Source organism: Schistosoma haematobium, chromosome ZW (assembly GCF_000699445.3).
Source record: "Schistosoma haematobium chromosome ZW, whole genome shotgun sequence".
In the NCBI taxonomy this organism is placed as follows: Eukaryota; Metazoa; Platyhelminthes; class Trematoda; order Strigeidida; family Schistosomatidae; genus Schistosoma; species Schistosoma haematobium.
This window is the reverse complement of record NC_067195.1, coordinates 70,311,340-70,337,106: the sequence shown is the minus strand read 5'-3', so window position 1 is coordinate 70,337,106 and position 25,767 is coordinate 70,311,340. Positions and strand designations below refer to the sequence as shown.

Genomic DNA, 25,767 nt, shown 5'->3' with positions numbered 1-25,767 from the left:
GAGAATAGAAGTTCTTTACACGAGTGTTCACTTCTATTTCTTTTTTACAACTGAATAAGTGAATCGTAAACAGAATTCCATCTATTCGAAATGATTAAAAGTACTTACAATTAATTTCGTACTTTGTTTCACGTAACTAACAGTATTTCACCCAGAAATTAACTCACATATACTTTTAACTTCATATGAAAATCAACAGAAGTTTGATTTTGATTAGTTGACTGAACAAAGCAACAAACTATGTAATTTATACCACTATTCTCACTGATTACTGTTTGCTAATGCTAAAGATGACTTTTAGCTAAGCCTTCTGATGTCCTTAAAAATATCAAACTCTCAAACGTAGTAGGTCTATTGAACTTAGATATATTGACTGGACCGAGTGGAAAGATATCTTGGGTTTTTTACAAGGCGAAAGTATAATGATCACTATCTGCTGCAACTATGCTCTTATGATGTATGACTTGGCAATCGTAGTGACTAACTCAGCAGTTAAAACAGTTATACTGTCATACATAATTCGAATCTGATCATGTTTTTGCTACCATCACACTTTATGGACACAGAAAGACCACAAATTTAGTGCAGCAGTGGCACAATGTAAATCATTTATAAAATGGTAAATAATGCACACAATGATTATGAACAGTATTAAGCATTGAAAATCAGAGGTGAGGAAAGCAGTAGTGACAGGTAACGGTTGATAACTGTTTAAACTCGTCAAGGAGACTACATTTATAGATCAGTACATAAAACTTTAAAATATAAAGTTCGGTTGACAATCCGGATTAACCTTTTAGAACAGATCATTCGGCCTCCAACCACCTTTCAGTTGCTTCCAACCTATAGCTTCAGCAATGTAGGCACTTGACTCTCAGATATTTAGTTCACATTGTAGCAGGTTCTCAGTACACATATATCTGCCCTTTGCGAATACTCACTTAAAAACCTGAGTGCTTTTATTTGAGTGTATGTGCTTGTTTGTTTATCACTCTTTAGCTTGCTTTTATCTATCTGACTATCAGTGTTGAGTTATGTTTGATAAAACTGAGTAGACTTGGATGCCGTTGCCCATACTTCACTTCTTACAGTCTATCTGAATAAATGAATGTCTGAAATAAATTTTTCCAACCCAGTTTGTATTTGGCTCTTATTACCACTGTTGCACAATGGGGTTAACCTAAGTATAATACACGGAATTAAAAGGAGGATTTATGTTTTATGGTTCGTTCATCATCATTCATAATGATGTTTGTGATCTGTCCCAATACGTATTTAAGTCAAACTCATAAATGATCGCCATAAGTTATACAAACCTAAGTTTGCTTATTAACTTATATTCATACCTTTCTTCACCTACTGTATGAACTTTAAAATAGATGTTGACAAAAATCATTAATGATGAAAATTTACGTTAACTAGTTTGATTACACTTAGTATTATACTAATTCTAACCAATAACTGTTATAAATAACCCAACCTCAAATAATTGTTTTATTTTTAAAACAAAATAATTTTATAGACTTTTGGAAATCTCAATAGTTTACCAAATAAAGGATATACTCATAGTATGGATTCCTTATTAGCTATTAAAAGACGAAGTGCAAAAGATTCCAATTATACTGCTGAACTACGCAATAACACATTACCTCCTATCATACCATCTGGCCATTTATTAAGTAATGGAAACGATTTCATTGCTAACAGTGGTCGTACTGAATCAAAATTGATCAAATTCTTAGATTGTCATGGTGTTGGACGACTACGTGGTAAATCATCTCATTGTAATTTACGCTCAAAATCTACAGTAAACGATGGAGATGAATATACTATTCGTAAAAAACCTAGAGTAAAAAGTTGTGATATACCTAAACTGAAAGAACGTAACTGTGTACTTTATGCTTTCTATTACCTACATGATGATGTACGTGTTGAAGCCTCTATCACCGATACAATGGTTCGTGAAGGTCGTGTTGACGTGCATAGAAAAACTATTTGTGATCCAATCAGTGGACAATTCTACCCTATTCCAGAAGCATTAACAAAAGGTTTTGTTTTCGGCATTGTTTTTACTCAAGCTGAACAACATTCGGAAAATGATCAGCGAACATCTAATTCTTTATATTGGTTGGAAGTATTTCATTATCGCCATGATATATATCGCTTAGAAAGAGTGTTTGATCCTTATTTGAATAGTTTAGTTTCAGTATCTGATGCAATTGGGACTGGTATTATTGATCCTATCCATTGCTCATATACTCATCCGGTAAGCGGAAATTTATATTCAATCGAAGAAGCTTTGTATCAAGGTTGGATACAAGCATTGCCTGTTGGTAATCCACCACCATTTGATTTAATCGGCAGTTCATTTGATCACGTTCATGTACGTACAGTTGAAGAAACTACCACTTTTACAAGATCTGTACATACTATACTTCGTAGTAAACAACTTCAAAATAATATAAATAAAGAAATCTGTTCACCTGATCAAAAATCTATGCATATTTCACCACAGACGACATTAAATGTACAACGTCAAATACAATGTAAAACACCACCAAGTTATCGACCTACTAATCGGATACTGACAGATTCTTCTATTAGATATAAACTGAAATCAGACAATCAGATTACACCATCTGAAATTAATCACAATATAAAAAGTGAGAAATCTGAAGTTTCGACATATTCACATCCTAATGAACAACACTATAGTGATCGTAAACAAGAGGTGAATAAAACTGCTAAGGTACGTTTACTGACAACTTATTTCTTGTTTTACTTCAATTTATATAAATATTCAAAAACTACTCAACACAGGGACGACAACAGTTTGTCAGCCATCACTGAAATGTATATGTTTATATAAGTAGTACAAATGAATTTCACTATGTACTGCTATGATTCTCATTTTAAATTATTAATATGGTTCTTGTAAGCATTTTTACATAGTTTTAACAAAGAATTTACTTGTTACTTTTATGAGAACAATATTTTAATATAAGTAGTAGAGAATAATTCAGTGAATATATTTCTGTTTGATGTTACGTTGCTAAGAAAATGCACAATAAATCCTAATTAGTTTTTATTATGGTTTGATATCAAATAGGATATCATTGGAAATCACTGAAACTATTGAGAATTACACTTTTATATGGAATTTTAACAGTTTATAAGAATGTATATTTATATGTAGATTTTATTGTAAGTCATTATTAATTTAACTGTCTAAGATAGATTCGCTTAACTGACTAACTTTCATGCTACAAAGATGATTAATGTAACAAAACAAAAAGTCCCAGTTACAATAAGATTTAAATAAGTATTAGCTTCATTCGTTAGTGGTCTAATATATATATGATTTCATATGTCGTTAGAATAAACAATAAGATTGTCATAATTATTATAAGTATACATATAATATATGATAATGATAACTGTTATGACTTTATGTTCGGCTTTTTATCAAGTGATTTATCCACCAATCAAAATACGACTTATACAATCTTAGCACTGTACCAAACCAATGATGTTCGACCGGTATGAGCAGCCTAGCGTCCTTATGGGTTCTATTTCCGCCTAGCCCGTCCACTTGAGTCCAGAACAACAAATACCAGCTTCCAATAAGCTAATGGAATCATTTATTTCAGACATACGGGGTTTATATATCAATCAAACAGACCACAAAATAGGAAATAACATTTGTACACAATAAAGCCAAAAAGCGGCTGTAAACGTGGGAAGTAGTAGTTAATGAACTGAACATAGCTTACGAACCGTAAACCGTACAATAATAAATTATAGGTCAAAATAAAGCTTATAATAAGAGGAATATAAATATACATAATCTAATTATTGAATAGTTATATCATAGGAATGTATAGATAATATTAGTCAATTGATATGTCTCAGAAGTTACTCGTGATTTAATTTTCGCTCGGATAGAACAATAATAATATATAATATTATATATAATATAATTAAATTATGCAACTTGTCGAATAATAATAATAATAAACATTATCATGACTTGACAAATTAATCCACATAAATTTCGTTTATATAATACCAATCAACCTATTAACCTAAAAATACTATTCAGTTCATAAATTCACTTCAATCATCGAGTTTCAATTATTCTTTTGAATACACTAGATGTATTTAATCGTTTCCTGATAATATTTATCATATCTTATGTTTGATTGTTCAAAATAATTATAATCATGTGTATATGAGTGTAATAGTTGAGGCTACAATTTACAGACGACCTTTGAGTTATACTAACACTTTAGCGCTCTTTTAAATATTTTTTCCCCATTCTAAGAAGTAATTAAGCTGGAAAACTGGATATATTTTATGATGCTTTCATTAGTAATAAGTCTTTCAGTCATTGTTTTGATAGATAAGTTCAGGATAAAACCTAGTTTAACAACAAGCATGCATCACGAATTAATGTTATTATTACCGAGTTATGTTCATTTTCGAATGATAATTCATAATAACTGAATATAATCTAGTAAGTTACATTGAGAAAATTATTAAAAACGGAACAGAATCTTATAATAAGAAACAGAATCAAAAGGTGAAAATACGATCTTAAACAAATTAGTTAAGATTAATGGATATTTCAATGTTAAAAATCTTTTCATACAACGACATTAGGAATTCTTTCAATTCTCTACTCAAATATTTATATTTTATTCATTTCAAATGTGAAGAAGGTTAGATTGAAGTATGGTTTTGAACAGTTTACAATCTAGTCGAAATCTACTGAATATCAACTTCGAATGTTTATTAAACTTTGAAACAGTTATCATAATGATAAGTCTTGCTAATTGAACGCTATATTCGGTTCCTAAGCTATTCTCGTAACCCCCAAGCTAGAACTACACAGCAACTTGAACACGAGAGAAAAGGTGCAAAATATGCGAGAAGCACTTTACTCCAAAGTTTCGTTTTAGTACAGAAAATATAGGGTTCTTATAGTGTTTTAGATGTCCTTGGGTTTCCCGAAAATTCTGGGATGCTACTAAACATAGTAGCAATATGGTAACCAGCCAATCAGAAACTCTACATGTGACTTCACTTTCTTGATGTTTCTGGCTAAACGTCAATTGAACACTGATTGAATAAAATGTTTCTTAGTGTTTCCTGAACCTTTCTTGTATTTTGTGAGAAGTTTTCTGGATCACCCCAACACAATAATAGAAATACTAATATGTCATCAATACAATATCATATCTTACCACTATTTCGTTCAATAGATAATACTCATTCCATTTTCTTTTTTAAAAAAATACGTAGTCACTTAAATCTCTGTTTGAGCCGTTAAAAATTGTTCGATATAACAGTGTATAAGTATGCATATAACAATTGATATTTGAGAATAGTCCTAAATTGCATTAGTCCTATTCTTGAGTTTATGAATCTTTGACGGTTCATAAGCAAACATGACCAAGATTTAAAAAATTAGCTAAACCAGAAAAAATTTTTAACAAATGATTTCAATTCTTTTAATAGTATTCTCGTCTTTAAGGCGAGACTATAATTTATGGATGAACCAATCAGATATAAGATAATGAGTCACGAATTTGGGCGCGGAATTCATCCATACATTTGGCTAAATAGAGTTTTGGCATTATAGCTGATGTCAGTTTGTGATGAAAACCCTAAATCTAATTTTTAACCCTAACCATTAACTGTAAATGGGAATTCTAACTGCTTTATAACCCTCATTTAGTCCTAATCAGTAGCTGTTCACTCTCAAGGGCACTTCAGCGTCGCTCAAAGGTCGTCCATAAATTATAGTCTCACCGTCTTTGACTTCATCGATGGTCATAACAACGATTATTATTACTTACCTTGTTAGCTTTAGCAATGATGATTATTTTCATCCTTATATGACATTAGAAGTGTTATTTTTTGTTAAATATTTTATGATATATGTATATATATTTTTTCTTTTCCGAACTGGGCACTTAGACAATTACAAACATATGTATATTGACCAGTTCTGTAAAATCACCATAGATTCCTTAATCTTTTCATATGCTTCCACTGAATGGTCTATTTCATTTATATATTCTACTTCCATAAGATGATTTTCAAGAAACAGATTAATCTTTGAAATGTTGGAGTTAAACAGTGCGACTATCGTCAACTCGTCTATAAAGAAACAAAATAAAAATGATGATAATAATAATTTCTAGCCTATATGTCGTTGCATTTTCAAATCAGATGACGACTCATTATATCCTCTTAAACGACAGTTTGACTTTGAATAAAAAGCTTTGTCAGACAGTTATTCAACCCCGGACTAACAGAATGAGACAGCAATTGCAAGTCAAAAATAGTGTCTGTCATTAATGAATAGGCTTATGTTCCAGAACCTAGCGAAAGATGCATTTAAATAAAACATATTATTAGGCTAAAAAAAACCTGAGTAATCGACTAAATATCATTACGTACATAATACTTTGGAAAAGAAATTGCCAAGTTTTTAATGCTATTTGATAATTTATATTAACAGTAAATCAGAGTTACGAATGTATCATCTTGTCTACTACACAATGGGTTCATCGATAATCTGAGTAACAAGCTGTAAAACAATTGAATTATTTGAATGTAAAATTAAGCGCTTGCCAAATTTTCATTCACATTTTCATGTATGATATTTACTAATTGCTTAGTTAATTAATATGTATATTTTTTATGTATTAACTCATAATGTTTGTTTAAAACTGTTAACTAATAGTAAACTTCTTTCTTTTCCTCTTTTTTCCTCCGTTTTTTGCGTTGTGTCATTATTGTCGTTGTGACTGTTTATTTAAATTACTATTATTATCATTATCATTATTATTATTATTACTATTGAAATACAAATTACAATGATGATGAATTTCTATCATGATCATCTCATTATCACCATCATCATCATTATACTACTCATTTAAAATATCGAAATCATTTATCCATGGTAATGATTGTTAACTATTTGATACTATGTCATTGTGCATTACATAATCAATCCCCTGTTGCATCACTACGTTCCTGTTTTTTTTCGTTTTTATTTTTTTTGTTTTTATGCTTCTTTGCTTGTTGACTATTTTAAATTTATATCCCGCGTCTGTGTCGTTTCTTTCACTGCTTGCCTACCAATTCGTTTGTCTGCTTATTTGCTCGCCTGTTTTACTGCTTGTATGCATGCATTTATATAATTGCTGGAATCCTCACTAAAATATAATTAAACATTATATATGTTAAGAATACACATTTTAGGAATTCTTTAGGTTTACCGCTGAAATCACCAGTTCATCCTCTTCAACCTGTCCGTCTAGTTGACAGTACTACACTACCAGCTATTAGTTTATCATTAGTAAGATATCAGTATCCTGATCCTACACCTAAAATTACTTCAAATTCATCGGCAAAATATACACCACGATATATTCTTCTTGAAACTGCTATTCAAAGAGGATGGATAGATACTGAACACGGTTTACTAAGAACACAATGTGGAAGAACTAGTACAGTTAATTTATTAGAAGCTGTAGAAAAAGCGTTAATTGATCCTAATCAATTGCTTGTATGTGTTCAGCACTATAATGAAGATAATTTGAAAGAACATCCCGTGTACGGTGATCAAGAAATACCTGTTTATTATAGTTTAGCAACTATACTTGATACAGCAACATTCATAATGCAAACAGAAACGACAGAGTCTTTACATGAACACTGGAGATCAAATCTATTGAAACTACTAATTAGAACAGGAATATGTTCAACAGGTGTTCAAGGGAGAATGAACGTCAGAATCGAAAAACGATTAAGCGAAAGCGATAAAGAGATCATTCGAAAAAATGTGTTACAGAAAAACATAATATGGCGAAATGAAAATGAAAAAATTGGACAGTATGAAACAAGTAAAAAGATCAAATTATCGGACAGCAAACAAACAATGAATATACACATCGGGAACAATGAGAGGACGAACGCAAATACAAAAGAAAAAACACGTCCAATAACAGAAAAAATTGAAACAGGCATAACATATCATAAAATATTTCAAACAAAACGAAACCAAAAATATAAAAAACACGAACCAGATACTGAATATAAACAAAATATCGAAAGAAACGAAACCAAACATAAAAACACACACCGTGAATTCCTGAACAAAACATATCCAGAAGCAATCCCAGTAGGTTCGAAGAGTGTATCCGAGTTGTTGTCGGACATGACAGAGAGACGAGGTGTGGACAGTGGTTTGGATTCGGACATGCTGTCGTCAGATGGTGTTAGGTATGGAGAAGTGTCTGTTGTGCCTGACCAGCGTGGACTTCAGTTACGTGAGGCGATTGAAGCGGGTCTTGTTGACACAAAGTCTGGACTAGTTCGTGATCCGTCTAGTGGCGAGGTGTTGACGTTGTCACAGGCTGTGAACAGTGGTCTTATATCGGGTGAGCGGTCGTTGGTTCGCGATCCTAGTTCCGGACGTCTCGAGAGTCTTGGTAGAATGATGTTGACAGGTTTGTTGGCGCCTGTAGGTTTGATTGCTCTGGCGATGGAGTCGACGTCCTCGAGACCAGGAGGTGTGGTGTGTGAGTTGACGAGTGCTTCGGAGCCAGTTGTAGATGTTGGTGTGGGCAGGTTGTCTGAGTTGAGATCTGTCGGTGGCACGGGTGATTCATTGTGTGTGGATGAGGTTGGTGCAAGTGTGGTGGACTTGAAGAGCGATCAACTGGAGTCAGTGACTCGTCCATCCGACTTGATGATGACCGATGTGAGAGTGGGTGAACGTGGTGAGATGAGTGTCGGTCGTGACGCGACACCAGTGCACAGAGGCGGTGATGAATCTGAGGGTGTTGTGTCATCAGAGACGATTTCTGAGTACGGTGTATCTGGTGTGGATGTGGATGACGTTGATGTGAAGAGGCGAGCGATGCAGACGAGTGAGGATGTTTTGTCGTCGAGCAGAGATGGTGTTGTGATGGGTGTGTGTTCGACGAGTGTATCCGAGTTGTTGTCGGACATGACAGAGAGACGAGGTGTGGACAGTGGTTTGGATTCGGACATGCTGTCGTTAGATGGTGTTAGGTATGGAGAAGTGTCTGTTGTGCCTGACCAGCGTGGACTTCAGTTACGTGAGGCGATCGAAGCGGGTCTTGTTGACACAAAGTCTGGACTAGTTCGTGATCCGTCTAGTGGCGAGGTGTTGACGTTGTCACAGGCTGTGAACAGTGGTCTTATATCGGGTGAGCGGTCGTTGGTTCGCGATCCTAGTTCCGGACGTCTCGAGAGTCTTGGTAGAATGATGTTGACAGGTTTGTTGGCGCCTGTAGGTTTGATTGCTCTGGCGATGGAGTCGACGTCCTCGAGACCAGGAGGTGTGGTGTGTGAGTTGACGAGTGCTTCGGAGCCAGTTGTAGATGTTGGTGTGGGCAGGTTGTCTGAGTTGAGATCTGTCGGTGGCACGGGTGATTCATTGTGTGTGGATGAGGTTGGTGCAAGTGTGGTGGACTTGAAGAGCGATCAACTGGAGTCAGTGACTCGTCCATCCGACTTGATGATGACCGATGTGAGAGTGGGTGAACGTGGTGAGATGAGTGTCGGTCGTGACGCGACACCAGTGCACAGAGGCGGTGATGAATCTGAGGGTGTTGTGTCATCAGAGACGATTTCTGAGTACGGTGTATCTGGTGTGGATGTGGATGACGTTGATGTGAAGAGGCGAGCGATGCAGACGAGTGAGGATGTTTTGTCGTCGAGCAGAGATGGTGTTGTGATGGGTGTGTGTTCGACGAGTGTATCCGAGTTGTTGTCGGACATGACAGAGAGACGAGGTGTGGACAGTGGTTTGGATTCGGACATGCTGTCGTCAGATGGTGTTAGGTATGGAGAAGTGTCTGTTGTGCCTGACCAGCGTGGACTTCAGTTACGTGAGGCGATTGAAGCGGGTCTTGTTGACACAAAGTCTGGACTAGTTCGTGATCCGTCTAGTGGCGAGGTGTTGACGTTGTCACAGGCTGTGAACAGTGGTCTTATATCGGGTGAGCGGTCGTTGGTTCGCGATCCTAGTTCCGGACGTCTCGAGAGTCTTGGTAGAATGATGTTGACAGGTTTGTTGGCGCCTGTAGGTTTGATTGCTCTGGCGATGGAGTCGACGTCCTCGAGACCAGGAGGTGTGGTGTGTGAGTTGACGAGTGCTTCGGAGCCAGTTGTAGATGTTGGTGTGGGCAGGTTGTCTGAGTTGAGATCTGTCGGTGGCACGGGTGATTCATTGTGTGTGGATGAGGTTGGTGCAAGTGTGGTGGACTTGAAGAGCGATCAACTGGAGTCAGTGACTCGTCCATCCGACTTGATGATGACCGATGTGAGAGTGGGTGAACGTGGTGAGATGAGTGTCGGTCGTGACGCGACACCAGTGCACAGAGGCGGTGATGAATCTGAGGGTGTTGTGTCATCAGAGACGATTTCTGAGTACGGTGTATCTGGTGTGGATGTGGATGACGTTGATGTGAAGAGGCGAGCGATGCAGACGAGTGAGGATGTTTTGTTGTCGAGCAGAGATGGTGTTGTGATGGGTGTGTGTTCGACGAGTGTATCCGAGTTGTTGTCGGACATGACAGAGAGACGAGGTGTGGACAGTGGTTTGGATTCGGACATGCTGTCGTCAGATGGTGTTAGGTATGGAGAAGTGTCTGTTGTGCCTGACCAGCGTGGACTTCAGTTACGTGAGGCGATTGAAGCGGGTCTTGTTGACACAAAGTCTGGACTAGTTCGTGATCCGTCTAGTGGCGAGGTGTTGACGTTGTCACAGGCTGTGAACAGTGGTCTTATATCGGGTGAGCGGTCGTTGGTTCGCGATCCTAGTTCCGGACGTCTCGAGAGTCTTGGTAGGATGATGTTGACAGGTTTGTTGGCGCCTGTAGGTTTGATTGCTCTGGCGATGGAGTCGACGTCCTCGAGACCAGGAGGTGTGGTGTGTGAGTTGACGAGTGCTTCGGAGCCAGTTGTAGATGTTGGTGTGGGCAGGTTGTCTGAGTTGAGATCTGTCGGTGGCACGGGTGATTCATTGTGTGTGGATGAGGTTGGTGCAAGTGTGGTGGACTTGAAGAGCGATCAACTGGAGTCAGTGACTCGTCCATCCGACTTGATGATGACCGATGTGAGAGTGGGTGAACGTGGTGAGATGAGTGTCGGTCGTGACGCGACACCAGTGCACAGAGGCGGTGATGAATCTGAGGGTGTTGTGTCATCAGAGACGATTTCTGAGTACGGTGTATCTGGTGTGGATGTGGATGACGTTGATGTGAAGAGGCGAGCGATGCAGACGAGTGAGGATGTTTTGTCGTCGAGCAGAGATGGTGTTGTGATGGGTGTGTGTTCGACGAGTGTATCCGAGTTGTTGTCGGACATGACAGAGAGACGAGGTGTGGACAGTGGTTTGGATTCGGACATGCTGTCGTCAGATGGTGTTAGGTATGGAGAAGTGTCTGTTGTGCCTGACCAGCGTGGACTTCAGTTACGTGAGGCGATTGAAGCGGGTCTTGTTGACACAAAGTCTGGACTAGTTCGTGATCCGTCTAGTGGCGAGGTGTTGACGTTGTCACAGGCTGTGAACAGTGGTCTTATATCGGGTGAGCGGTCGTTGGTTCGCGATCCTAGTTCCGGACGTCTCGAGAGTCTTGGTAGAATGATGTTGACAGGTTTGTTGGCGCCTGTAGGTTTGATTGCTCTGGCGATGGAGTCGACGTCCTCGAGACCAGGAGGTGTGGTGTGTGAGTTGACGAGTGCTTCGGAGCCAGTTGTAGATGTTGGTGTGGGCAGGTTGTCTGAGTTGAGATCTGTCGGTGGCACGGGTGATTCATTGTGTGTGGATGAGGTTGGTGCAAGTGTGGTGGACTTGAAGAGCGATCAACTGGAGTCAGTGACTCGTCCATCCGACTTGATGATGACCGATGTGAGAGTGGGTGAACGTGGTGAGATGAGTGTCGGTCGTGACGCGACACCAGTGCACAGAGGCGGTGATGAATCTGAGGGTGTTGTGTCATCAGAGACGATTTCTGAGTACGGTGTATCTGGTGTGGATGTGGATGACGTTGATGTGAAGAGGCGAGCGATGCAGACGAGTGAGGATGTTTTGTCGTCGAGCAGAGATGGTGTTGTGATGGGTGTGTGTTCGACGAGTGTATCCGAGTTGTTGTCGGACATGACAGAGAGACGAGGTGTGGACAGTGGTTTGGATTCGGACATGCTGTCGTCAGATGGTGTTAGGTATGGAGAAGTGTCTGTTGTGCCTGACCAGCGTGGACTTCAGTTACGTGAGGCGATTGAAGCGGGTCTTGTTGACACAAAGTCTGGACTAGTTCGTGATCCGTCTAGTGGCGAGGTGTTGACGTTGTCACAGGCTGTGAACAGTGGTCTTATATCGGGTGAGCGGTCGTTGGTTCGCGATCCTAGTTCCGGACGTCTCGAGAGTCTTGGTAGAATGATGTTGACAGGTTTGTTGGCGCCTGTAGGTTTGATTGCTCTGGCGATGGAGTCGACGTCCTCGAGACCAGGAGGTGTGGTGTGTGAGTTGACGAGTGCTTCGGAGCCAGTTGTAGATGTTGGTGTGGGCAGGTTGTCTGAGTTGAGATCTGTCGGTGGCACGGGTGATTCATTGTGTGTGGATGAGGTTGGTGCAAGTGTGGTGGACTTGAAGAGCGATCAACTGGAGTCAGTGACTCGTCCATCCGACTTGATGATGACCGATGTGAGAGTGGGTGAACGTGGTGAGATGAGTGTCGGTCGTGACGCGACACCAGTGCACAGAGGCGGTGATGAATCTGAGGGTGTTGTGTCATCAGAGACGATTTCTGAGTACGGTGTATCTGGTGTGGATGTGGATGACGTTGATGTGAAGAGGCGAGCGATGCAGACGAGTGAGGATGTTTTGTTGTCGAGCAGAGATGGTGTTGTGATGGGTGTGTGTTCGACGAGTGTATCCGAGTTGTTGTCGGACATGACAGAGAGACGAGGTGTGGACAGTGGTTTGGATTCGGACATGCTGTCGTCAGATGGTGTTAGGTATGGAGAAGTGTCTGTTGTGCCTGACCAGCGTGGACTTCAGTTACGTGAGGCGATTGAAGCGGGTCTTGTTGACACAAAGTCTGGACTAGTTCGTGATCCGTCTAGTGGCGAGGTGTTGACGTTGTCACAGGCTGTGAACAGTGGTCTTATATCGGGTGAGCGGTCGTTGGTTCGCGATCCTAGTTCCGGACGTCTCGAGAGTCTTGGTAGAATGATGTTGACAGGTTTGTTGGCGCCTGTAGGTTTGATTGCTCTGGCGATGGAGTCGACGTCCTCGAGACCAGGAGGTGTGGTGTGTGAGTTGACGAGTGCTTCGGAGCCAGTTGTAGATGTTGGTGTGGGCAGGTTGTCTGAGTTGAGATCTGTCGGTGGCACGGGTGATTCATTGTGTGTGGATGAGGTTGGTGCAAGTGTGGTGGACTTGAAGAGCGATCAACTGGAGTCAGTGACTCGTCCATCCGACTTGATGATGACCGATGTGAGAGTGGGTGAACGTGGTGAGATGAGTGTCGGTCGTGACGCGACACCAGTGCACAGAGGCGGTGATGAATCTGAGGGTGTTGTGTCATCAGAGACGATTTCTGAGTACGGTGTATCTGGTGTGGATGTGGATGACGTTGATGTGAAGAGGCGAGCGATGCAGACGAGTGAGGATGTTTTGTCGTCGAGCAGAGATGGTGTTGTGATGGGTGTGTGTTCGACGAGTGTATCCGAGTTGTTGTCGGACATGACAGAGAGACGAGGTGTGGACAGTGGTTTGGATTCGGACATGCTGTCGTCAGATGGTGTTAGGTATGGAGAAGTGTCTGTTGTGCCTGACCAGCGTGGACTTCAGTTACGTGAGGCGATTGAAGCGGGTCTTGTTGACACAAAGTCTGGACTAGTTCGTGATCCGTCTAGTGGCGAGGTGTTGACGTTGTCACAGGCTGTGAACAGTGGTCTTATATCGGGTGAGCGGTCGTTGGTTCGCGATCCTAGTTCCGGACGTCTCGAGAGTCTTGGTAGAATGATGTTGACAGGTTTGTTGGCGCCTGTAGGTTTGATTGCTCTGGCGATGGAGTCGACGTCCTCGAGACCAGGAGGTGTGGTGTGTGAGTTGACGAGTGCTTCGGAGCCAGTTGTAGATGTTGGTGTGGGCAGGTTGTCTGAGTTGAGATCTGTCGGTGGCACGGGTGATTCATTGTGTGTGGATGAGGTTGGTGCAAGTGTGGTGGACTTGAAGAGCGATCAACTGGAGTCAGTGACTCGTCCATCCGACTTGATGATGACCGATGTGAGAGTGGGTGAACGTGGTGAGATGAGTGTCGGTCGTGACGCGACACCAGTGCACAGAGGCGGTGATGAATCTGAGGGTGTTGTGTCATCAGAGACGATTTCTGAGTACGGTGTATCTGGTGTGGATGTGGATGACGTTGATGTGAAGAGGCGAGCGATGCAGACGAGTGAGGATGTTTTGTCGTCGAGCAGAGATGGTGTTGTGATGGGTGTGTGTTCGACGAGTGTATCCGAGTTGTTGTCGGACATGACAGAGAGACGAGGTGTGGACAGTGGTTTGGATTCGGACATGCTGTCGTCAGATGGTGTTAGGTATGGAGAAGTGTCTGTTGTGCCTGACCAGCGTGGACTTCAGTTACGTGAGGCGATTGAAGCGGGTCTTGTTGACACAAAGTCTGGACTAGTTCGTGATCCGTCTAGTGGCGAGGTGTTGACGTTGTCACAGGCTGTGAACAGTGGTCTTATATCGGGTGAGCGGTCGTTGGTTCGCGATCCTAGTTCCGGACGTCTCGAGAGTCTTGGTAGAATGATGTTGACAGGTTTGTTGGCGCCTGTAGGTTTGATTGCTCTGGCGATGGAGTCGACGTCCTCGAGACCAGGAGGTGTGGTGTGTGAGTTGACGAGTGCTTCGGAGCCAGTTGTAGATGTTGGTGTGGGCAGGTTGTCTGAGTTGAGATCTGTCGGTGGCACGGGTGATTCATTGTGTGTGGATGAGGTTGGTGCAAGTGTGGTGGACTTGAAGAGCGATCAACTGGAGTCAGTGACTCGTCCATCCGACTTGATGATGACCGATGTGAGAGTGGGTGAACGTGGTGAGATGAGTGTCGGTCGTGACGCGACACCAGTGCACAGAGGCGGTGATGAATCTGAGGGTGTTGTGTCATCAGAGACGATTTCTGAGTACGGTGTATCTGGTGTGGATGTGGATGACGTTGATGTGAAGAGGCGAGCGATGCAGACGAGTGAGGATGTTTTGTCGTCGAGCAGAGATGGTGTTGTGATGGGTGTGTGTTCGACGAGTGTATCCGAGTTGTTGTCGGACATGACAGAGAGACGAGGTGTGGACAGTGGTTTGGATTCGGACATGCTGTCGTCAGATGGTGTTAGGTATGGAGAAGTGTCTGTTGTGCCTGACCAGCGTGGACTTCAGTTACGTGAGGCGATTGAAGCGGGTCTTGTTGACACAAAGTCTGGACTAGTTCGTGATCCGTCTAGTGGCGAGGTGTTGACGTTGTCACAGGCTGTGAACAGTGGTCTTATATCGGGTGAGCGGTCGTTGGTTCGCGATCCTAGTTCCGGACGTCTCGAGAGTCTTGGTAGAATGATGTTGACAGGTTTGTTGGCGCCTGTAGGTTTGATTGCTCTGGCGATGGAGTCGACGTCCTCGAGACCAGGAGGTGTGGTGTGTGAGTTGACGAGTGCTTCGGAGCCAGTTGTAGATGTTGGTGTGGGCAGGTTGTCTGAGTTGAGATCTGTCGGTGGCACGGGTGATTCATTGTGTGTGGATGAGGTTGGTGCAAGTGTGGTGGACTTGAAGAGCGATCAACTGGAGTCAGTGACTCGTCCATCCGACTTGATGATGACCGATGTGAGAGTGGGTGAACGTGGTGAGATGAGTGTCGGTCGTGACGCGACACCAGTGCACAGAGGCGGTGATGAATCTGAGGGTGTTGTGTCATCAGAGACGATTTCTGAGTACGGTGTATCTGGTGTGGATGTGGATGACGTTGATGTGAAGAGGCGAGCGATGCAGACGAGTGAGGATGTTTTGTCGTCGAGCAGAGATGGTGTTGTGATGGGTGTGTGTTCGACGAGTGTATCCGAGTTGTTGTCGGACATGACAGAGAGACGAGGTGTGGACAGTGGTTTGGATTCGGACATGCTGTCGTCAGATGGTGTTAGGTATGGAGAAGTGTCTGTTGTGCCTGACCAGCGTGGACTTCAGTTACGTGAGGCGATTGAAGCGGGTCTTGTTGACACAAAGTCTGGACTAGTTCGTGATCCGTCTAGTGGCGAGGTGTTGACGTTGTCACAGGCTGTGAACAGTGGTCTTATATCGGGTGAGCGGTCGTTGGTTCGCGATCCTAGTTCCGGACGTCTCGAGAGTCTTGGTAGGATGATGTTGACAGGTTTGTTGGCGCCTGTAGGTTTGATTGCTCTGGCGATGGAGTCGACGTCCTCGAGACCAGGAGGTGTGGTGTGTGAGTTGACGAGTGCTTCGGAGCCAGTTGTAGATGTTGGTGTGGGCAGGTTGTCTGAGTTGAGATCTGTCGGTGGCACGGGTGATTCATTGTGTGTGGATGAGGTTGGTGCAAGTGTGGTGGACTTGAAGAGCGATCAACTGGAGTCAGTGACTCGTCCATCCGACTTGATGATGACCGATGTGAGAGTGGGTGAACGTGGTGAGATGAGTGTCGGTCGTGACGCGACACCAGTGCACAGAGGCGGTGATGAATCTGAGGGTGTTGTGTCATCAGAGACGATTTCTGAGTACGGTGTATCTGGTGTGGATGTGGATGACGTTGATGTGAAGAGGCGAGCGATGCAGACGAGTGAGGATGTTTTGTCGTCGAGCAGAGATGGTGTTGTGATGGGTGTGTGTTCGACGAGTGTATCCGAGTTGTTGTCGGACATGACAGAGAGACGAGGTGTGGACAGTGGTTTGGATTCGGACATGCTGTCGTCAGATGGTGTTAGGTATGGAGAAGTGTCTGTTGTGCCTGACCAGCGTGGACTTCAGTTACGTGAGGCGATTGAAGCGGGTCTTGTTGACACAAAGTCTGGACTAGTTCGTGATCCGTCTAGTGGCGAGGTGTTGACGTTGTCACAGGCTGTGAACAGTGGTCTTATATCGGGTGAGCGGTCGTTGGTTCGCGATCCTAGTTCCGGACGTCTCGAGAGTCTTGGTAGAATGATGTTGACAGGTTTGTTGGCGCCTGTAGGTTTGATTGCTCTGGCGATGGAGTCGACGTCCTCGAGACCAGGAGGTGTGGTGTGTGAGTTGACGAGTGCTTCGGAGCCAGTTGTAGATGTTGGTGTGGGCAGGTTGTCTGAGTTGAGATCTGTCGGTGGCACGGGTGATTCATTGTGTGTGGATGAGGTTGGTGCAAGTGTGGTGGACTTGAAGAGCGATCAACTGGAGTCAGTGACTCGTCCATCCGACTTGATGATGACCGATGTGAGAGTGGGTGAACGTGGTGAGATGAGTGTCGGTCGTGACGCGACACCAGTGCACAGAGGCGGTGATGAATCTGAGGGTGTTGTGTCATCAGAGACGATTTCTGAGTACGGTGTATCTGGTGTGGATGTGGATGACGTTGATGTGAAGAGGCGAGCGATGCAGACGAGTGAGGATGTTTTGTCGTCGAGCAGAGATGGTGTTGTGATGGGTGTGTGTTCGACGAGTGTATCCGAGTTGTTGTCGGACATGACAGAGAGACGAGGTGTGGACAGTGGTTTGGATTCGGACATGCTGTCGTCAGATGGTGTTAGGTATGGAGAAGTGTCTGTTGTGCCTGACCAGCGTGGACTTCAGTTACGTGAGGCGATTGAAGCGGGTCTTGTTGACACAAAGTCTGGACTAGTTCGTGATCCGTCTAGTGGCGAGGTGTTGACGTTGTCACAGGCTGTGAACAGTGGTCTTATATCGGGTGAGCGGTCGTTGGTTCGCGATCCTAGTTCCGGACGTCTCGAGAGTCTTGGTAGAATGATGTTGACAGGTTTGTTGGCGCCTGTAGGTTTGATTGCTCTGGCGATGGAGTCGACGTCCTCGAGACCAGGAGGTGTGGTGTGTGAGTTGACGAGTGCTTCGGAGCCAGTTGTAGATGTTGGTGTGGGCAGGTTGTCTGAGTTGAGATCTGTCGGTGGCACGGGTGATTCATTGTGTGTGGATGAGGTTGGTGCAAGTGTGGTGGACTTGAAGAGCGATCAACTGGAGTCAGTGACTCGTCCATCCGACTTGATGATGACCGATGTGAGAGTGGGTGAACGTGGTGAGATGAGTGTCGGTCGTGACGCGACACCAGTGCACAGAGGCGGTGATGAATCTGAGGGTGTTGTGTCATCAGAGACGATTTCTGAGTACGGTGTATCTGGTGTGGATGTGGATGACGTTGATGTGAAGAGGCGAGCGATGCAGACGAGTGAGGATGTTTTGTCGTCGAGCAGAGATGGTGTTGTGATGGGTGTGTGTTCGACGAGTGTATCCGAGTTGTTGTCGGACATGACAGAGAGACGAGGTGTGGACAGTGGTTTGGATTCGGACATGCTGTCGTCAGATGGTGTTAGGTATGGAGAAGTGTCTGTTGTGCCTGACCAGCGTGGACTTCAGTTACGTGAGGCGATTGAAGCGGGTCTTGTTGACACAAAGTCTGGACTAGTTCGTGATCCGTCTAGTGGCGAGGTGTTGACGTTGTCACAGGCTGTGAACAGTGGTCTTATATCGGGTGAGCGGTCGTTGGTTCGCGATCCTAGTTCCGGACGTCTCGAGAGTCTTGGTAGAATGATGTTGACAGGTTTGTTGGCGCCTGTAGGTTTGATTGCTCTGGCGATGGAGTCGACGTCCTCGAGACCAGGAGGTGTGGTGTGTGAGTTGACGAGTGCTTCGGAGCCAGTTGTAGATGTTGGTGTGGGCAGGTTGTCTGAGTTGAGATCTGTCGGTGGCACGGGTGATTCATTGTGTGTGGATGAGGTTGGTGCAAGTGTGGTGGACTTGAAGAGCGATCAACTGGAGTCAGTGACTCGTCCATCCGACTTGATGATGACCGATGTGAGAGTGGGTGAACGTGGTGAGATGAGTGTCGGTCGTGACGCGACACCAGTGCACAGAGGCGGTGATGAATCTGAGGGTGTTGTGTCATCAGAGACGATTTCTGAGTACGGTGTATCTGGTGTGGATGTGGATGACGTTGATGTGAAGAGGCGAGCGATGCAGACGAGTGAGGATGTTTTGTCGTCGAGCAGAGATGGTGTTGTGATGGGTGTGTGTTCGACGAGTGTATCCGAGTTGTTGTCGGACATGACAGAGAGACGAGGTGTGGACAGTGGTTTGGATTCGGACATGCTGTCGTCAGATGGTGTTAGGTATGGAGAAGTGTCTGTTGTGCCTGACCAGCGTGGACTTCAGTTACGTGAGGCGATTGAAGCGGGTCTTGTTGACACAAAGTCTGGACTAGTTCGTGATCCGTCTAGTGGCGAGGTGTTGACGTTGTCACAGGCTGTGAACAGTGGTCTTATATCGGGTGAGCGGTCGTTGGTTCGCGATCCTAGTTCCGGACGTCTCGAGAGTCTTGGTAGAATGATGTTGACAGGTTTGTTGGCGCCTGTAGGTTTGATTGCTCTGGCGATGGAGTCGACGTCCTCGAGACCAGGAGGTGTGGTGTGTGAGTTGACGAGTGCTTCGGAGCCAGTTGTAGATGTTGGTGTGGGCAGGTTGTCTGAGTTGAGATCTGTCGGTGGCACGGGTGATTCATTGTGTGTGGATGAGGTTGGTGCAAGTGTGGTGGACTTGAAGAGCGATCAACTGGAGTCAGTGACTCGTCCATCCGACTTGATGATGACCGATGTGAGAGTGGGTGAACGTGGTGAGATGAGTGTCGGTCGTGACGCGACACCAGTGCACAGAGGCGGTGATGAATCTGAGGGTGTTGTGTCATCAGAGACGATTTCTGAGTACGGTGTATCTGGTGTGGATGTGGATGACGTTGATGTGAAGAGGCGAGCGATGCAGACGAGTGAGGATGTTTTGTCGTCGAGCAGAGATGGTGTTGTGATGGGTGTGTGTTCGACGAGTGTATCCGAGTTGTTGTCGGACATGACAGAGAGACGAGGTGTGGACAGTGGTTTGGATTCGGACATGCTGTCGTCAGATGGTGTTAGGTATGGAGAAGTGTCTGTTGTGCCTGACCAGCGTGGACTTCAGTTACGTGAGGCGATTGAAGCGGGTCTTGTTGACACAAAGTCTGGACTAGTTCGTGATCCGTCTAGTGGCGAGGTGTTGACGTTGTCACAGGCTGTGAACAGTGGTCTTATATCGGGTGAGCGGTCGTTGGTTCGCGATCCTAGTTCCGGACGTCTCGAGAGTCTTGGTAGAATGATGTTGACAGGTTTGTTGGCGCCTGTAGGTTTGATTGCTCTGGCGATGGAGTCGACGTCCTCGAGACCAGGAGGTGTGGTGTGTGAGTTGACGAGTGCTTCGGAGCCAGTTGTAGATGTTGGTGTGGGCAGGTTGTCTGAGTTGAGATCTGTCGGTGGCACGGGTGATTCATTGTGTGTGGATGAGGTTGGTGCAAGTGTGGTGGACTTGAAGAGCGATCAACTGGAGTCAGTGACTCGTCCATCCGACTTGATGATGACCGATGTGAGAGTGGGTGAACGTGGTGAGATGAGTGTCGGTCGTGACGCGACACCAGTGCACAGAGGCGGTGATGAATCTGAGGGTGTTGTGTCATCAGAGACGATTTCTGAGTACGGTGTATCTGGTGTGGATGTGGATGACGTTGATGTGAAGAGGCGAGCGATGCAGACGAGTGAGGATGTTTTGTCGTCGAGCAGAGATGGTGTTGTGATGGGTGTGTGTTCGACGAGTGTATCCGAGTTGTTGTCGGACATGACAGAGAGACGAGGTGTGGACAGTGGTTTGGATTCGGACATGCTGTCGTCAGATGGTGTTAGGTATGGAGAAGTGTCTGTTGTGCCTGACCAGCGTGGACTTCAGTTACGTGAGGCGATTGAAGCGGGTCTTGTTGACACAAAGTCTGGACTAGTTCGTGATCCGTCTAGTGGCGAGGTGTTGACGTTGTCACAGGCTGTGAACAGTGGTCTTATATCGGGTGAGCGGTCGTTGGTTCGCGATCCTAGTTCCGGACGTCTCGAGAGTCTTGGTAGAATGATGTTGACAGGTTTGTTGGCGCCTGTAGGTTTGATTGCTCTGGCGATGGAGTCGACGTCCTCGAGACCAGGAGGTGTGGTGTGTGAGTTGACGAGTGCTTCGGAGCCAGTTGTAGATGTTGGTGTGGGCAGGTTGTCTGAGTTGAGATCTGTCGGTGGCACGGGTGATTCATTGTGTGTGGATGAGGTTGGTGCAAGTGTGGTGGACTTGAAGAGCGATCAACTGGAGTCAGTGACTCGTCCATCCGACTTGATGATGACCGATGTGAGAGTGGGTGAACGTGGTGAGATGAGTGTCGGTCGTGACGCGACACCAGTGCACAGAGGCGGTGATGAATCTGAGGGTGTTGTGTCATCAGAGACGATTTCTGAGTACGGTGTATCTGGTGTGGATGTGGATGACGTTGATGTGAAGAGGCGAGCGATGCAGACGAGTGAGGATGTTTTGTCGTCGAGCAGAGATGGTGTTGTGATGGGTGTGTGTTCGACGAGTGTATCCGAGTTGTTGTCGGACATGACAGAGAGACGAGGTGTGGACAGTGGTTTGGATTCGGACATGCTGTCGTCAGATGGTGTTAGGTATGGAGAAGTGTCTGTTGTGCCTGACCAGCGTGGACTTCAGTTACGTGAGGCGATTGAAGCGGGTCTTGTTGACACAAAGTCTGGACTAGTTCGTGATCCGTCTAGTGGCGAGGTGTTGACGTTGTCACAGGCTGTGAACAGTGGTCTTATATCGGGTGAGCGGTCGTTGGTTCGCGATCCTAGTTCCGGACGTCTCGAGAGTCTTGGTAGAATGATGTTGACAGGTTTGTTGGCGCCTGTAGGTTTGATTGCTCTGGCGATGGAGTCGACGTCCTCGAGACCAGGAGGTGTGGTGTGTGAGTTGACGAGTGCTTCGGAGCCAGTTGTAGATGTTGGTGTGGGCAGGTTGTCTGAGTTGAGATCTGTCGGTGGCACGGGTGATTCATTGTGTGTGGATGAGGTTGGTGCAAGTGTGGTGGACTTGAAGAGCGATCAACTGGAGTCAGTGACTCGTCCATCCGACTTGATGATGACCGATGTGAGAGTGGGTGAACGTGGTGAGATGAGTGTCGGTCGTGACGCGACACCAGTGCACAGAGGCGGTGATGAATCTGAGGGAGTTGTGTCATCAGAGACGATTTCTGAGTACGGTGTATCTGGTGTGGATGTGGATGACGTTGATGTGAAGAGGCGAGCGATGCAGACGAGTGAGGATGTTTTGTCGTCGAGCAGAGATGGTGTTGTGATGGGTGTGTGTTCGACGAGTGTATCCGAGTTGTTGTCGGACATGACAGAGAGACGAGGTGTGGACAGTGGTTTGGATTCGGACATGCTGTCGTCAGATGGTGTTAGGTATGGAGAAGTGTCTGTTGTGCCTGACCAGCGTGGACTTCAGTTACGTGAGGCGATTGAAGCGGGTCTTGTTGACACAAAGTCTGGACTAGTTCGTGATCCGTCTAGTGGCGAGGTGTTGACGTTGTCACAGGCTGTGAACAGTGGTCTTATATCGGGTGAGCGGTCGTTGGTTCGCGATCCTAGTTCCGGACGTCTCGAGAGTCTTGGTAGAATGATGTTGACAGGTTTGTTGGCGCCTGTAGGTTTGATTGCTCTGGCGATGGAGTCGACGTCCTCGAGACCAGGAGGTGTGGTGTGTGAGTTGACGAGTGCTTCGGAGCCAGTTGTAGATGTTGGTGTGGGCAGGTTGTCTGAGTTGAGATCTGTCGGTGGCACGGGTGATTCATTGTGTGTGGATGAGGTTGGTGCAAGTGTGGTGGACTTGAAGAGCGATCAACTGGAGTCAGTGACTCGTCCATCCGACTTGATGATGACCGATGTGAGAGTGGGTGAACGTGGTGAGATGAGTGTCGGTCGTGACGCGACACCAGTGCACAGAGGCGGTGATGAATCTGAGGGTGTTGTGTCATCAGAGACGATTTCTGAGTACGGTGTATCTGGTGTGGATGTGGATGACGTTGATGTGAAGAGGCGAGCGATGCAGACGAGTGAGGATGTTTTGTCGTCGAGCAGAGATGGTGTTGTGATGGGTGTGTGTTCGACGAGTGTATCCGAGTTGTTGTCGGACATGACAGAGAGACGAGGTGTGGACAGTGGTTTGGATTCGGACATGCTGTCGTCAGATGGTGTTAGGTATGGAGAAGTGTCTGTTGTGCCTGACCAGCGTGGACTTCAGTTACGTGAGGCGATTGAAGCGGGTCTTGTTGACACAAAGTCTGGACTAGTTCGTGATCCGTCTAGTGGCGAGGTGTTGACGTTGTCACAGGCTGTGAACAGTGGTCTTATATCGGGTGAGCGGTCGTTGGTTCGCGATCCTAGTTCCGGACGTCTCGAGAGTCTTGGTAGAATGATGTTGACAGGTTTGTTGGCGCCTGTAGGTTTGATTGCTCTGGCGATGGAGTCGACGTCCTCGAGACCAGGAGGTGTGGTGTGTGAGTTGATGAGTGCTTCGGAGCCAGTTGTAGATGTTGGTGTGGGCAGGTTGTCTGAGTTGAGATCTGTCGGTGGCACGGGTGATTCATTGTGTGTGGATGAGGTTGGTGCAAGTGTGGTGGACTTGAAGAGCGATCAACTGGAGTCAGTGACTCGTCCATCCGACTTGATGATGACCGATGTGAGAGTGGGTGAACGTGGTGAGATGAGTGTCGGTCGTGACGCGACACCAGTGCACAGAGGCGGTGATGAATCTGAGGGTGTTGTGTCATCAGAGACGATTTCTGAGTACGGTGTATCTGGTGTGGATGTGGATGACGTTGATGTGAAGAGGCGAGCGATGCAGACGAGTGAGGATGTTTTGTCGTCGAGCAGAGATGGTGTTGTGATGGGTGTGTGTTCGACGAGTGTATCCGAGTTGTTGTCGGACATGACAGAGAGACGAGGTGTGGACAGTGGTTTGGATTCGGACATGCTGTCGTCAGATGGTGTTAGGTATGGAGAAGTGTCTGTTTTGCCTGACCAGCGTGGACTTCAGTTACGTGAGGCGATTGAAGCGGGTCTTGTTGACACAAAGTCTGGACTAGTTCGTGATCCGTCTAGTGGCGAGGTGTTGACGTTGTCACAGGCTGTGAACAGTGGTCTTATATCGGGTGAGCGGTCGTTGGTTCGCGATCCTAGTTCCGGACGTCTCGAGAGTCTTGGTAGAATGATGTTGACAGGTTTGTTGGCGCCTGTAGGTTTGATTGCTCTGGCGATGGAGTCGACGTCCTCGAGACCAGGAGGTGTGGTGTGTGAGTTGATGAGTGCTTCGGAGCCAGTTGTAGATGTTGGTGTGGGCAGGTTGTCTGAGTTGAGATCTGTCGGTGGCACGGGTGATTCATTGTGTGTGGATGAGGTTGGTGCAAGTGTGGTGGACTTGAAGAGCGATCAACTGGAGTCAGTGACTCGTCCATCCGACTTGATGATGACCGATGTGAGAGTGGGTGAACGTGGTGAGATGAGTGTCGGTCGTGACGCGACACCAGTGCACAGAGGCGGTGATGAATCTGAGGGTGTTGTGTCATCAGAGACGATTTCTGAGTACGGTGTATCTGGTGTGGATGTGGATGACGTTGATGTGAAGAGGCGAGCGATGCAGACGAGTGAGGATGTTTTGTCGTCGAGCAGAGATGGTGTTGTGATGGGTGTGTGTTCGACGAGTGTATCCGAGTTGTTGTCGGACATGACAGAGAGACGAGGTGTGGACAGTGGTTTGGATTCGGACATGCTGTCGTTAGATGGTGTTAGGTATGGAGAAGTGTCTGTTGTGCCTGACCAGCGTGGACTTCAGTTACGTGAGGCGATTGAAGCGGGTCTTGTTGACACAAAGTCTGGACTAGTTCGTGATCCGTCTAGTGGCGAGGTGTTGACGTTGTCACAGGCTGTGAACAGTGGTCTTATATCGGGTGAGCGGTCGTTGGTTCGCGATCCTAGTTCCGGACGTCTCGAGAGTCTTGGTAGAATGATGTTGACAGGTTTGTTGGCGCCTGTAGGTTTGATTGCTCTGGCGATGGAGTCGACGTCCTCGAGACCAGGAGGTGTGGTGTGTGAGTTGACGAGTGCTTCGGAGCCAGTTGTAGATGTTGGTGTGGGCAGGTTGTCTGAGTTGAGATCTGTCGGTGGCACGGGTGATTCATTGTGTGTGGATGAGGTTGGTGCAAGTGTGGTGGACTTGAAGAGCGATCAACTGGAGTCATTTTCTCGCCCTTCGGTCATGTTTGTTGCGGATCTGGGATTAAATGATACTTATACAACTTTCTTTGATTATCCTCTGTCGTGGAAATGCGGTTCCACTTCTGCTTCTTTGGTTTGTTATCGTGATGCTAATGAGATTTATTATGATGTAAGTTTTTTTTGTAACTCTAGTTTTCGAAATGTTTGCTTTGTCGTTTGTTATTTTCTGTATTTCGTTTATCGTTTAATAAGCGGTTTCCTTCTCACTGTAATCTGATATTTTGCGTTGGTTTACCTTTCTGCATATTCTCTTATTTTCTTCTCTGTTCGTTTCCGTTATATTTT

General features: G+C 45.4%; 1 protein-coding gene across 1 annotated transcript in view; it reads left to right on the top strand.

The window, feature by feature from the left end:
• The window catches only part of MS3_00010478 (uncharacterized protein), a gene marked incomplete at both ends in the record, with an annotated part of 178,673 nt that overhangs the window by 73,772 nt on the left and 79,134 nt on the right, over positions 1 to 25,767 (top strand). The window contains 3 exons of the mRNA XM_051218846.1: positions 1,523 to 2,749; positions 7,265 to 16,460; positions 16,497 to 25,591. Coding sequence (XP_051072340.1) covers positions 1,523 to 2,749; positions 7,265 to 16,460; positions 16,497 to 25,591 — 19,518 coding nt within the window. The remainder of the gene's footprint in view (positions 1 to 1,522; positions 2,750 to 7,264; positions 16,461 to 16,496; positions 25,592 to 25,767) is intronic.